At 39.1% G+C, this 13,896-nt stretch overlaps 1 protein-coding gene across 7 annotated transcripts in view; it reads left to right on the forward strand.

Moving 5' to 3' along the window:
* The window catches only part of wnk1b (WNK lysine deficient protein kinase 1b), a 153,613-nt gene extending 139,734 nt beyond the window's left edge, over positions 1 to 13,879 (forward strand). For all 7 annotated transcript variants that reach the window (XM_049475036.1, XM_049475037.1, XM_049475038.1 and 4 more), the window contains 3 exons: positions 586 to 627; positions 5,836 to 6,041; positions 7,031 to 13,879. In XM_049475036.1, the coding sequence (XP_049330993.1) occupies positions 586 to 627; positions 5,836 to 6,041; positions 7,031 to 7,384 (602 nt within the window). In that variant the 3' untranslated portion in view covers positions 7,385 to 13,879. The remainder of the gene's footprint in view (positions 1 to 585; positions 628 to 5,835; positions 6,042 to 7,030) is intronic.
* Positions 13,880 to 13,896: the final 17 nt, after the last annotated feature.

A 13,896-nucleotide genomic window follows, 5' to 3' on the forward strand; every position in this document is an offset into this window, starting at 1 on the left:
TTGGAAACGTCATGGAAATTTGAAAAAATATATATTTCTGTTTTCTGTCTGTTTTGGTTAAAAAAAAGAAGTTAATTTTTGGGTAAATCTGTCATATCTCTTCACATTAGCTAGCTCAGAATTTCAGCTTCAACTCTAACTATAAATTCAAACAGTGAGAGAAAAATGCTGATTTAATGTTGTCTAGCATGTCTAAATTTATAGTAATAGTAGTAAAACAAGACATTTCAATTTGTTTCAATTGATTTTAGGTGAGGCCTACTACATAGGCCTACTACAACCAGTTTTGAGATTAATTTTTAGTTTTATGTTTGTTCCAATGTATTTGATGTTTTAAAGATCATATGGTTATTAAAATTGGCTGCAATGTCATTAAAATTGGTTGAAAAGTGTATAAACCCTGTACTATTCCTTTTTAAAGCACAGTGGAGCTATAGCAGCAGTCTGGACTTCTGGAGTTTTTAGTTTATAGTTTTTAGCTCTAGGGTGGCATGTAATGATGCGCTCCCTGTTATGTACTGTGTTGGCGGTTTAGTGACTTTAACACTGACTCTCTTCAATCTCATGCTTCTCTCCATGCTTCAGGGAAGATGGTGAAAAAAGTGTGCCCCTGCAACCAACTCTGTAGTAATTATCTCTCTTTTTTCAATCCCCAACTCCTCCTTCTCCTCCTCCTCCTCCTCCTTTCTTCTCCTCTCCTACTGTTCCTATTCCTACTCCTCCTTCTCTTCCTTCACTCCCGCACTTCCCATAATTCTCGTCTTCTCTTGCTCTATATGTGTATGTGTAAGTGAGTGAGTGAATGAATGTATGTATGAATAAGTGAATGAATGAATGAATGAATGAATGAGTGTGTGTGCAAGAGTGTGAGTGTGAACGTTGGTGCACGTTGTGGCCTGTTAAAGCTCGAACCGCCGGGTCCTGCTAAGCTTTCAGGCTGACTTGAGCATTTCTCTGTCCTGATGACCCATTCATGTGCAGGAAGAGTGTTCTCAAGTTGAACCGACCTTTACTCAAAAAACATTCATAATATTGATAATAATATTAATACACTGCCTGGTCAAAAAAAAAAAAAAAAAAAGAGTCCACCTGGATTTAAGTAAGTAAATGATGTGGGGTTGGTTGATGCTGCAGTTGGTCTGCAGGTTTAGGTTCAGCAACAGTATGTGCTGAAAGAATGAGATCAGCTGACTACCTGAATATACTGAATATTATAGACCAGGTTATTCCATCAATGGATTTTTTTGATATTCCAAAATAAGAAAATGTCAGGATTCATGGGTCTGGAATTGTGAAAGAGTTCAGGGTTCAGGGAGCATGAGATCATCATTTTCACACATGGATTGAGATTGAGAGAGAGTTCACCACAGAGTCCAGACCTTAACCTCATTGAGAATCTTTGGGATGTGCTGGATGGAGAAGAGCTGCTTTGTGCAGTGGTCAGACTCTACCATCATCAATGCTGCTGCAAGATCTTGGTGAAAAATTAATCCAGAAACACTGGATTGAAATACAGTAAATCTTGTGACGTTGCAGAAGCTTTTTGAAACAATGTGTGCTGCAATCAAAGCTAAAGGTGGACCAATCAAATATTACGAGTGTGTGACCTTTTTTTTTTGACCAGGCAGTGTATGTTGTGAGACATGTTGTCCTTGATGGACTGTTTGGGTGAGTTGATAACGATTTCCCACCAGAAATTTGGATCAGAGTTTGAGTTTTTGTTTTCATCTTTTCTTTTCTTTTGCCCCCCTCTTGAATCACTTGAAGGCTATCAAGGCCACTCCGTTCATAGCATTGTTTGCCAGAGTCGTGTGGCTGATGCACTACTGAACCCTCATCCTATTACACCCTAGCCAATAGCAAACTTTGCCCCTGACTCCACCATCTCTCTCCAACTAAACAACATTTATGTTATTACCATCCATAAGACACAAACTTGATGTCAAGTCAAGCCACCTTTATTTATATATCATTTTTAAAAGACAAGTGCTCAAAAAAGTGCTGTACAATAGAATCAATGGGTGAATGGGTGAAAACTTAAATTGTGTGCGACAGAGAGACCGGGGAGGAATGTAAACAAAAGCTCAGCAAAAAAACATTTGATTAATTTATTTAAGAAAAAACATCATTATATCTCACAGGCCAGATGTTTCATGCTTGCGGACCACATCTGGCCCGCGGGCTGCCTTTTGCCGACCCCGATATAAGACAAACCTAATTTAAAATAACACAAAAAGCTAGACTTAAAAGTCTTGAAACAATCATGTGAAAGAAATCTGAAAAAGTAAACCAAGGCAAAACTAAAAACAGAACACAACTAACAGCCTAATCCGCTCAGGAGTTAAATGCCTGGGAGAATAGATTAAGCTTTAAGTTAGATATAAAATATAATTCCTTTATAAAAAGTTTTGTCAGGGTTGCAGTCCAATACACTACCGCTTCCCCGACTAGTGAATTTCTTTCATTATCGTTCAAACAATCTCACAGGCCAGATATGTTCATGTTTCAGGGGCTACTATTGCCGACCCCTGCAGTAGATCATTGATTATAATGCATACTGAGTCAGGATTTCCCAAGATAATAACGTCAGTTTTGTCTTGGCTAAACTTGAGGGAATTTTCTTAGACATCCAGCATTTATGAAAGGTATATCTGTCGTATATATTTGTCATCCTCCGGTAAACTCTCATTCATTACAGCTATAATGATCTTAATTGATCTAACGATTCCTGGCATGTTGCTCTGTGCTTAATCTTTCAACCAAGTCTAGCATTAAATCAAGCAACTAACATTTGGGTAAGTGCTTTCCATTAAACCCCTCAAATCACCATGTTCACCGTTCACAACAGTTGTTCCCGTGTAAAGTGCAAAGGCCAGACGTCGGAACGTCGGCGCAGTGTGAAAAGAAAGTGAATGCGAAGCGAATGAATGGACGTCATCCAGTAAAATGCTAAAGTCGAGCTTCAAATGCGTGCGTTCAGCTTTCCAGCTTTCCTCCCGCATTCCCTCTAAGCATGGCTTTGCTCTGGACTCCATCCCCCAGAATTCCACTGGTGCTTCTTCTTCAGGCTTGGTGCTGTGTATGCGCTTTTATGTCTCTGCACTCTACTGCTACTGCTCTACTGCCACAGAGGCTTTTTACAACTGAGCCATTGGTGCACATTCTTATTTTAAATGATTAAATGATTTAATGATAAACTGTGATTTTTTTTTTTTATCTATGAAACTATGCAACCTGTTTTGTTCAGTGTTTTGAAAATCCAGTGGCTTTCATTTTGTTGTTTTCAGCTTCAGTCTTCCGCATCCTCCCCTTCTTCCATATTCCACAAATACATTGGCTCCTCATGCAATCATAAACATGAACAGTTAATCCGGGCAGTCGACTTGCATGTTTAAATTAATAGTTATCCTCAGACATGTCTAAAGGAGCCTCCTTTTAAAGGTACTCCTTCTAAAGATTAATGATGTAACAAAAAAAAATACACTAAATTCACAAGCATTGCCTCTTCTTCATACAAAGATATGAGTTTAGGAGTGTGAGTGCAATAATACAAATCTTAGAGCCATTTTATGGACTTTATCCTAGCACAGGAAGTAAGGAATTGTGTTTAGTAGATTATTTCTTTGTTGTAATTTACATTAGCTGTGAATATTTGGCAAATTTTTCATGGACAAAGCCCACATCAGAGCTCTAGAGTGCAACCTAGTTTCTCAATAGTGCGAACTTTATTGTTTTCAAGGCTCATATCCCTGTCTAAACCAGTCAGAGAGAGTGAAAGGCAGAACCCCACTGTGATATAATTATACTGTACTTCAACATCACTCACAATCTGACTGAGGCTGTTTTCAACTCAATTAATTAGGAAAACACTGATTAATTTAGCTCGGAAATACAGTTAGCATGGCTAGTTAGCCATTAGCCATCCCCATTCACACCAGCAGTCTGTTAGCCTAGCTAGCACTGGAGCGACAGCAGCATTACGTTGTTGTAAAGGTATTATAACTACAGACTGGAGTAAACTATAGTCATAATCTGCATATTCTATAAATCCACAGTATCTACAAACACTAACCAGCACAAACACACCCATCTGTTATCAAAAAACAGTGATTAATGTCGCTTGGAAATACAGTTAGCATCGCTAGTTAGCCGTTAGCCATCTTCAGTAAAATCTGCAGTCTGTTAGCCTAGCTAGCATTGAGTCGTCAGCTGCAATTTGGTGTTGTGAAGATAAAAGATAACTAAGTCAAGTAAACTACAGATAAACACATAATCCACATCAAATATCAAACAACAGATCCTACTTACTTTAACCAGCACTAAGAAATCAATCTGTTATTTAAAAACAGTGATTAATTCAGCTCGGAAATACAGATAGCCGTTAGCCATTGCAGCTAATCCTCTATTCGCTACGTGTCATAATAAAAGTCATCAGATCTGCTTGTACACCTACACGTGTAAACCAAGAACAATAAAGAAAATCTATTTTATTTTGACTTTATTAAGTACACTTCTGGTCAAAATAAATTAAACGTTTTAAGCAGGGCTGGTTTAGATTCTTACTACAGTGCAACACATTTCAGCTATTAATGTAAAAATGTCTTGGAGTGTAGTTACTCTTTAAGATGTATTTGAGTAACCACAGGCATGTGTGACTTTTTCCTACAAATTCTTTGTCATTTAAGTGAATAAAGGTGCATCAAAATATATAAAATTGGTCTTTGGTTATGGAGGATAATCCATAAGATATTAGATAGAGCTATTAGATGTTCGTTTTTATTTTTATTTAATCTTGAGAGATTTAAGCTTAAATTTAAGGTCACGTTTTCTGTATATTACCTTTCTTCTAGAATTGTGCTTCAAATAAAGAACTTTATGCTGACCAGATTGTTTTACAAGTCAATATTGCCTAGATTGACAGCATTAAAAAAGTAAACCTGTAAAACTGTGGTGTTAAAGGCAATGCGGTTGAAAATTTGGGTGCACCTAACATTTGTGCTTGTGCACCTAATAAAAAAAAGTTAGTGTAGAACCATGCACATACTCAGCTTGTTAATAATGTGGATGTGGGTCTTTCCAACTATATGAGATTTATTGCCAATAAAGAAATATCAAATCTACCAAACACAAATTTCCTTTTTTCTGCCATGTTGTTTTTAAACATTGTATCCATCTACACTTTAATACATTCAGCTCTTAAACTCTGCTCAAGAGGTAATTTCTTAAAGTACCTTTCTTGCTTTCTTAAATGCTTGTGATTAAACAGACTTGTCGGAGGAAAACCTTGTTTGCTGAAACAAAAGAAGCCTCCACATTAATGGCACCCTCCCTTTTGAATTTGAGTCATCCTAGCTCATCTACGGTTAATGCAGTGAAGCTCAGAGATCAATTCCATCCCATCTGTTGCTCTTTGGCTCCCTCTAATGTCCTTAAAATACTGCTGAAGCTCACTGCGACCACCCTGCCATGGAAAACGTGAGCTGGAAGCCTAACAGAGCTTGATTGTGAACCCAGACAGTGAGTGGTGTCCTAACTCTTTCACCATGCCCTGTTTTTCAGGCTGGAGTCAGAGAGATAAAAATGCCCCTTTAGCCTCAGAGCGGACGCCCAGGTGCTCTATATAGGGTCTCTCACTGCCATGACAATTGCCATACACATACAAACTGACTATGTATATGCAAATATACATGAACACATTGACATGTGGATAGATCTTTGTGGATAGATTGTGTTATTTTTTCTGAATGTTTGCAGTGGAATTTTAATAAATAACTTTATTTTTTCTTCTTCTTTTCTTCCTTTTTTTCCCCCTTTTTTTTTTTTTTTTTTTTACAGGGACGAGCAGTACCAACACAGTGGGTGGGCCCGGGCAGAATCAAACTCAGCCGCCCACCACTGTGCCCCAGAGCCGCAAGGGCACGTTCACCGACGACCTGCACAAACTGGTGGACAACTGGGCCAGGGACGCCATGAACCTGTCCCAGGGCAAGAGGGGCTCAAAGCACCAATCACAGGCCCCTTCTCAGGGCCACAGCTATGATGTAAGACCTTGTCCTTAGTTTCACAACATCAAGCTTTGCTTACTACTGTAGGTGGAGGAGGCCCAATCCCAATTCACTCCTTGGCTCACCCGTTTAGCCCTGACCCTCTTGAAACCCGCTTGTCTAGGGGTAGGGTGTCCCAATTCTTGTTAGACTGAAGGGGTGGGTTATGGTGAGAGGGCTACATTTAAGCTTAAACAGAGTTTTTTTAGAAGCACACTCAAAACAGAGGGCTATGAGAATCACTGGCAAGATGGCACTGGCACAAGCAACCAAAGAAACCCACAAATAAGTTTTTTTCAAAGTAGTTTAAGTGTTTTATAGACACTTTCTTTATAACAAGCACAAGCAAAATGCTAGTAGTAGTCTGTCTTAGTAAGCTAACTGCCAAGCTAACTTTCCCATTCCACCTTAAATGGTGCAACAGATGGCAGATGCTGTAGCATTTAAGGTGGAATAGGAAAAGAAAAAAAATATTTGCAGAAAATGAGAAATGGCTGAAAAAACACAAAAGCTGCAGAGCTTTCAGACCTCAAATAATGCAAAGTACAGAAATCAATATTTGGTGAAATAATCCTGGTTTTTAATCACAGTTTTCATGCATCTTGGCATCATGTTCTCCTCCACCAGTCTTACACACTGCTTTTGGTTAACTTTATGCTTTTACTTCTGCTGCAAAAATTCAAGCAGTTCAGCTTGATGACCAACCCTTCCTCTTGTAACTCTGTTCTATGTAAAAAGTTTGCACTCGAAAACAAGGGCTAGGTAAACCAAAGAAAAATGGGATTGAGCCTTAATCTGTGTTGTACAATATTTCTGTGTATGTAATTTGGCTCTTTTACTTCATTTATGCAGTTAAATCAAGTTTTACTTCAAAAGCTTGATAATTTGTTGATTAGGTCTATCAGGTATGCTGGAGGAGAACAAAAAAGAACATTAAAAATCGTACAGTTTGTGATTTTTTTTTTTTTTTTTTTTTGTCTCCTCAGTCGATTCCTCCTGCCAACATGGGACGCAAGTACTCCGCTCCGGGTCAGTTGTGCCCCAACATTGCTTCATCTCTGAGTGGCCACACCACGCCCATGCCCAACCCTCCTGCTACCTCTATGGGGGCCCGTAAGGGCTCCCTCTGCCCTACACCACAGTACGGCTATCCCTCTGCACCTTACAGCGGCCCGTGGGCCGGCGGCTCGGCCGCGCACACCCAGGCGGCGGGCCTGCTGGCCAGCTCCCAACCCCTGGGCCAGTTCTCCCAGGCCCCTGGCGCCCTGCAGGCCTTTCACATTAGCACTTTGCAAAAGTCAGTCAGCAATCCAGGAGGCCCCAACCTGAGGACCACATAGGGCTGGTGCCTAGAAAAGAAGAGAAGAGAAGAGAGTGAAAAACAGTGGGGGCAGAGAAACATGGACCGGTGGTGGTGTCTTTCTGTCTTTCTGTCTGTCTGTCTGTCTGCGTGGACTTGGGTACATGAATTGGGTTGCATCGCAGCTTTGCAGACTCTTGACTTGTCCAAAGGGGGGCTAGCGGGAGAGCCCTCTGGCCTGTTTGCCTTCAAAAGTATTTTTTAAAATTGGGAGGAGACTGATGTAGATGTAGAGAGGCAGGAAAGAAAGAGAGGAGAGTCCAGCAGGGGGAGTAGTGTGTGTGTGTGTGGAGAGAGAGGCCAGGGTTTGTGCAACACATACACACAATATCACACCTCTCAATCCAATCCCATACTCTCCCACAGCCTGGGGACGTCTCGTCTCTCGTTCTCGTCACTCCTGCACTCTCGTGGACATGCTGCGGGGCAAACGCACAGCACAACGTGAGGAGGAAAAGAAAGAAAGAGAGAGAAAGAGGGGAAAAAAAAAGGAAACGAAAGAAAGAAAACACAACGGTGAACACGAGAACACAATGAGTGCAATGTTAAGTGGCCAAAGAGGGTTGTGATATATATTTTTTTTCTTTTCACTTTTTCCAAATCTCTTTACTGCGTGTAGTGATGGCTTCCTTTGCAGACCAGCCTTTGCAGAAGTGTTTGCTCCAGAGTAGAGAGTAGAAGGGCAAATTAGGGTGTTGAACTGTGTTGGGTTGAACTGTGTAGATTTTTAAGAACTAGTCCCTGGATTCATCCTCTCTGATTGACTCTGATTGATTTACAAGCTTTAAGCTTTTCTGCTGTTAAATCAGCTTAGGTCTGTCTCTAAAGACTAGAGAGTGAGTACTATTGGTCAAAGATGAGAAAAGATGAGAGAAGAAGGAGAGAGCGATAGAGAGAGAGAGAGAGAGGACATGCCCTATTCATCTCTCCATTGCAACCCTGCTGCCACCCCAGTATCTCCTCTAATGCCATGTAGTAATGCAATAATTCTAGTAATAGAAAGACAAAGCCCGTTTTAAAATGAAAAACAGAAAGTGGCCTTCACAATAGAGAAACCTTAAAAAAATATCCATGTACAGCTTCTCTTTTTTATTCATTAGGTTATGATTTTAAAGATTTGGTTACGTTTTAGTAAGGATTTCCACGTGTGCAGATAGATGTCCAACCAAAAAAAGCTGCGTCAGATCCCAGCTTGCATTGTGGTGCGGCGTCATGCTGTCATACTGTATTCGCCTGCCTGTCTCTATGTTATTAAAAAAATATAAAGGCCCTGAAATTTATGATCATCAATCCTGGAGTATGTTTTTATAAATCAGGGCTGTAGGAGGAATAGGTTGAAGCGTGAATATTTTTGCGATGTCGATTCTGGCAGATGAGTTAGATGAGTCCCAGTCTTGCTACTGTTAATTTAAAAGCTAAGCGAGACGATGTTCTGGACGTTCTGGGATTTTCTGGGATGTTCTGTAAGTCTCTGACTCCTGTTTACCTGTACGTTTTTATGTAGTATTCTCAATCGGTATTGACGGGGGAGGTTGGATTAAATCGGGGGTGCCAGTCAGACTCTTCTTCACATCTGTCTACATACAGCCTCATGACCTGTGAAGCTTTCAATCTACTATCACTAATGTAAACAGCTTTTATATATATATATATATATATATATATATATATATATATATATATATATATATATATATATATATATATATATAAATAACAGGCATGACCAGGTTATTAGGGCTCTCTTAGGACAGGTTGTTTGTTTAAAAGAGAAAATGAGAGAAGTAAGTGCGTCCTGTACGGACCTGTATTTACCCATCAGTTTTTGATGTTGAAACACTGTGATTATTATTATTATTATTATAAATGTTGTTGGACAACATTAGTTTAAAACAAAGGCAGAAAAAGGGTGGAAATCGGAGGGTTCTTGCTCTATATTATAGTGTAAAGGTGAAGAAGAAAGGCTAGCTATTACCTTCTATACAGAACTTATTGGAGACACTTTAAACTTTTTTTTGTTTGTTTTTTTTTCCCTTTGTACTTTCTTTGTATTAGATAAATGTGAATGTAAAATGGTTTCAATTAACATACTTGAATAACCGGTCTGTTTTTTTTTTTTCCTCCCTTAAACATCCCCTACCCACCTGTACCCAGTACCCAGTGCCCAGAAAGCATGCTGGAGTTTCTAGTGCCTTGCATTCATTCTTTTTTATTTTTTTTGCTCATTTTTTTCTGTTTATTCTATTCTATTTTATTCTTTCTTTCCTCCTTTTTTTTTGACCTTGCGATTGGTTGTTGAGGCTGCAGGGATGCCTGAAGTCTGTTGCCTGGTTGGATTACTGACTAAACTGTTGACAAAACTGGTTACAGGATACTGTGAGGAAAAGCAGAGGAGAGGAGATTGTAGTTTCCGTGCTGTTTATATTGGAAGCTGTTGTTGGAGGCTGAATTGATTGGGTTGCGCAACTTTTAAGGGAAGAGCTTAAACGCTTTGTACATGAGGTGCACAAACCTAAGCTGTTGGCTGTTAGCATAGCATAGCATAACTGCCGAGGAAATCAGCTTTGGCACCAAAATCGCAAAATCGTTGAGGTCAGATTAGTCGAAATGTAGAAATTCTGCAGTGCTACCTTCCCCATGTTTGCCAGTTTAGTTTTCTCAGACTGACTGCGTTCTAAATTAGTTCTAGGTCAGCAGTCATACTTTACAGGATTGGCTTGGTCCAGGGATGGTAACAGACAGTGGATAAAGCTGGAGATAAGCGAGCGTAGCTGGTTATAACCGTTGTTATAACCGTGGATTAGTGAGTTAAGGTTGTGTTTGAAGGTGACTGTATTAAAACGTTAAAACAAGTTGATAGGCATGCCTATAACCAAGGCTTTCCTCTCTATTTGGCTTAGATTAGATCATAATTCAATCTCGATCTTGATCTAGATGTTGAAAAACCACAGTGCCCCTTGGTTTCATGAGAGGAGGTCATTCAGCCAGCAGTAGATCTTCTCAGAAGTTCTCAGTCAGATGGAGCTGCGAGGATGAGAAAAGTGAAAGAAAGCTGTAAGTGTGTGAGACAGCAGGTTGTCTGTTCTGAAAAAGTGACGTAAAAGAAAAATGGTTAACCAGCTGATTTTTTTGGAAAGAGCAAACCAGGAAAGCAAGCCCCACTGGTTGTAACTGGCTTTAGTGGCGAGTTATTTAAGGTACGTGCAGTGCAGGGTTTGGGTTTGGGTTAAGGTTTGCTCTGTTTCTCCTAAGTGTGTGTGTGTGTATGTGGTGTAGTGTATGAATGAGTGCTGAACCGTTGAACCAGTGAGGCCAGTAGACTGCAGTAGAGCGACACCATTGATAAAACAGTGCAAAAGAAGGTAAGTAAGTAAGACCGTGAGTCAGTTAGTTAGTGGTCCATTGTATGATCAGGGCGTGATTAGGGCAGGTATCCTCTTAAGAAGGCTCTTCATTAGACCAACACAAGACGGACTCACCATTGGTGGTTTTAAAAGGTCTCCAGGTCTTTTCAGATCTTCTACAGGCTCATCCTTTTGCTTCTCTTTCCTCTTTCTTTCTTTATTTTCTTCATTTTCTTTATTTACCTTGCATCCTGCATCCCTTTTTCCAGTTCTCATTTAGCTGTACAGATAACTGCCTTTTTCTTTTTTTTTCTTCTTTTTTTTTGTTGCATTTTTACGTCGTTTCATGCAGATCAGTAGCTCTATTTTTTTTTTTTTTAAAGTAGCATTCACGATGCACAACATGATGCCACTCACTATGTACAGAAAGCGTAGGGAGTAAGGAGTTGGTAAATCTCCACATTTCTTTTTTTATTTTAGTTTTAGTTTTTTGTATTCTCTGTAAAGATTAAAAAAAAAATAATAATAATAATAATAAATATGTGCATGTAGGTTAGTCTGAGTGAGTCCTGGAAAACTACTGTATTAGACTCTCAGCAGTAGACCTGCTTTATCAGTGTCTTCATGTCTTGTGTGCTCCGCTGGACGTGTCGCCAAGTACCAACCAGTCAGATACATCATGTAGAGCAGAGGATCCTGTGATAATGATGATTATGATGAATCAGAAGAAGCATATATATATAAATCCAGAGCAGATAGAAAGGTCAGTGTGGCAAAGAAAAGGTCAGCGTCTTCAAAGTTCAAAGTTCAAACCGTAGAGCAGTGAAAAACTAACGGAGTCACACCGGTCATCCTAACTACTGATCCTAGCGCTGATAAGGACTGCTAGATTACAAGCCTTTTTACTTAGCACTTAGCGCCGTTTAAGCAAACGAAGCAACGACGTCTGGTACAAGAAACAAGTCCACGTTACGCCAGTTCTCTACAGAATAGATTATCAACTGTTTACTGTCTGTGGGTGGCTATATCATACTTTCAGTGTTCAATAATAACAGTTTTTTTTTTTAGATACCGTTTCATTCGCCGTGTGCTCAGTGCTTTAAACCTGTGAACTAGGTAAACTAGAGAAATGAAATCGGTTTCAGTTACGTAGTTCTGTTAATCAGCTCAAGATCAAACCTTAACAAACCTTAAAGGAGAACTTCGGTGTAAAATTGCCAGACTTTGGGTGTAGTAAAACATGATAAAAAAGAAAATACTTACCTTTTGTTAAATATAGCACACCTCTGTTCTCCTGCAGCTTTCAGAGATCCAGTCATTTTGTGTGTTTTTTGACCAGCAATGGCAACGGCCTCTTTGGGGCATATTTTGCCCAGATAAATCACTTTTTACATCGTTACCCAGCTCAAAGTAGCTCCACACCTCATTGGTAGAATCGGGAAAGCCCAAACATTTAAAACAAGGCATTAATAGCTTAAAAAGTGCACAAGAAGCTTCTTAAACACTGCGCTTTACATCCCATAGCGCTTCTTTGTAGCTCTCGGCGCCGCCATCACTGTACTGATAATGACATAGACATATATACATAGACATAGACTCTGCATAGCCTGCAGATTCAGATTCAGCTCTGGATTCTACCAAGGAGGTCTGGAGCTACTTTGAGCCTCGATAACAATAACGTAAAAAGTGTAAAAAGAATACAAAGTGATTTATTAGAAGCAAAATATGCCCCAATACTGCAGTTGTACAGAGTTCTAGGCAAAAAACACACAAAATTACTGAATCTCAGGAAGCTGTAGGAGAGTGAATGTGGGATATTTAACAAAGGTAAGTACTTATTATTATTTTTTTTTTTTAACACGTTTTACTAAAACAAAAGTCCATTTTACACCGGAGTTCTCCTTTAAAACACCTCCTTCTTAGTTCTCAAGATTTCCATTCTAAAAACGTACATCCCAGACGAACGAGTGCCATTCTCCTCCCGTTTCAGATTAAGAGTCGTCTAATAATTTGTCCGTTTGCTCTCATTCCGTAAAACCGAGCTTTTTGTTGTTTACCACAGGGAGTGATTTAGTAGCTGCAGTGCAGAGAACATGCTATATCTATAGCATATACATATAAAATATAACATATATACATTTAAATGAATATAAATATATACATATATATAAATATTTGATAAAAGGGGTTTAATGGTTTCGAGATTGTTCGAGACCTTGTCCCTGGTTTACTCAAACAAACAGTAGGGAGTTAGAAAAGTTACTGAATTCAGTGCAAATGCATCACAAATACTCTCCAGCACCACCTTTGTTTTTTTTTTTTTGGAATGGAGACACTTAGATACTTCTACTGTTGTTCAGTGTTGTTTTATTTTGTTTATTATTGTTCGTTATTGTTGTTAATATCATCCTCCTCCTCCTCCTCATCATCATAAGTTCTTCATCATCTGTTTACTCCTTTCGCCTTCCTATTAAAGACGCTTATAGTAGCAAAAGTGCCGATATGTGGAAATGCCATTCAATGCACCACCTGACCACACAATTCAGATAGTGAACATGCTCGTCTTTCTGCAGAAGAAGACCTTGCATGCTACTTAGGTCTCAAGTTATATTGCCACAGAGTACTTTTAACACACACAGACACACACACACACACACACACACACAGACACACACATGCATAAATCTGAACGAAACAGTTATGTGGTTTATTTTCCATCTGATCTCCTGCGGAAAGAAATACAACAGAACAATATGTTTACTTAATGCTACTGACCTGTCATTAAGTTATTTTTGTTTTGTACTACTATCTGAATTTCTGTTTGTTTTTTTTGTTTTGTTTTTTTGCCATGTTGTGTCTCTAGGTCATCTAGTGACTTTCAATTCAGTGTTTTTTTTTCCGTATACTATTTAACATTGTACAAAACGTTCAAATAAAATAATTTAAAAAAAGTTGAATAAAATGAAAACCCATCAAAAAACATGTAGGGAATCTTTGGCAGCATTTAACTGTATGTTTTGCACTAAGTATAGGATGTTCAAGCTTGGTATAAAACTGCGCTTTGCGCTCCAATTAAAACAAGATTTGTTACCGTATTTGTAAACTTAATAAACGAAAGTCCTTTAAATAAATCATGTTTGGCTTTATA

Source organism: Astyanax mexicanus, chromosome 2 (genome assembly GCF_023375975.1).
Source record: "Astyanax mexicanus isolate ESR-SI-001 chromosome 2, AstMex3_surface, whole genome shotgun sequence".
In the NCBI taxonomy this organism is placed as follows: Eukaryota; Metazoa; Chordata; class Actinopteri; order Characiformes; family Acestrorhamphidae; genus Astyanax; species Astyanax mexicanus.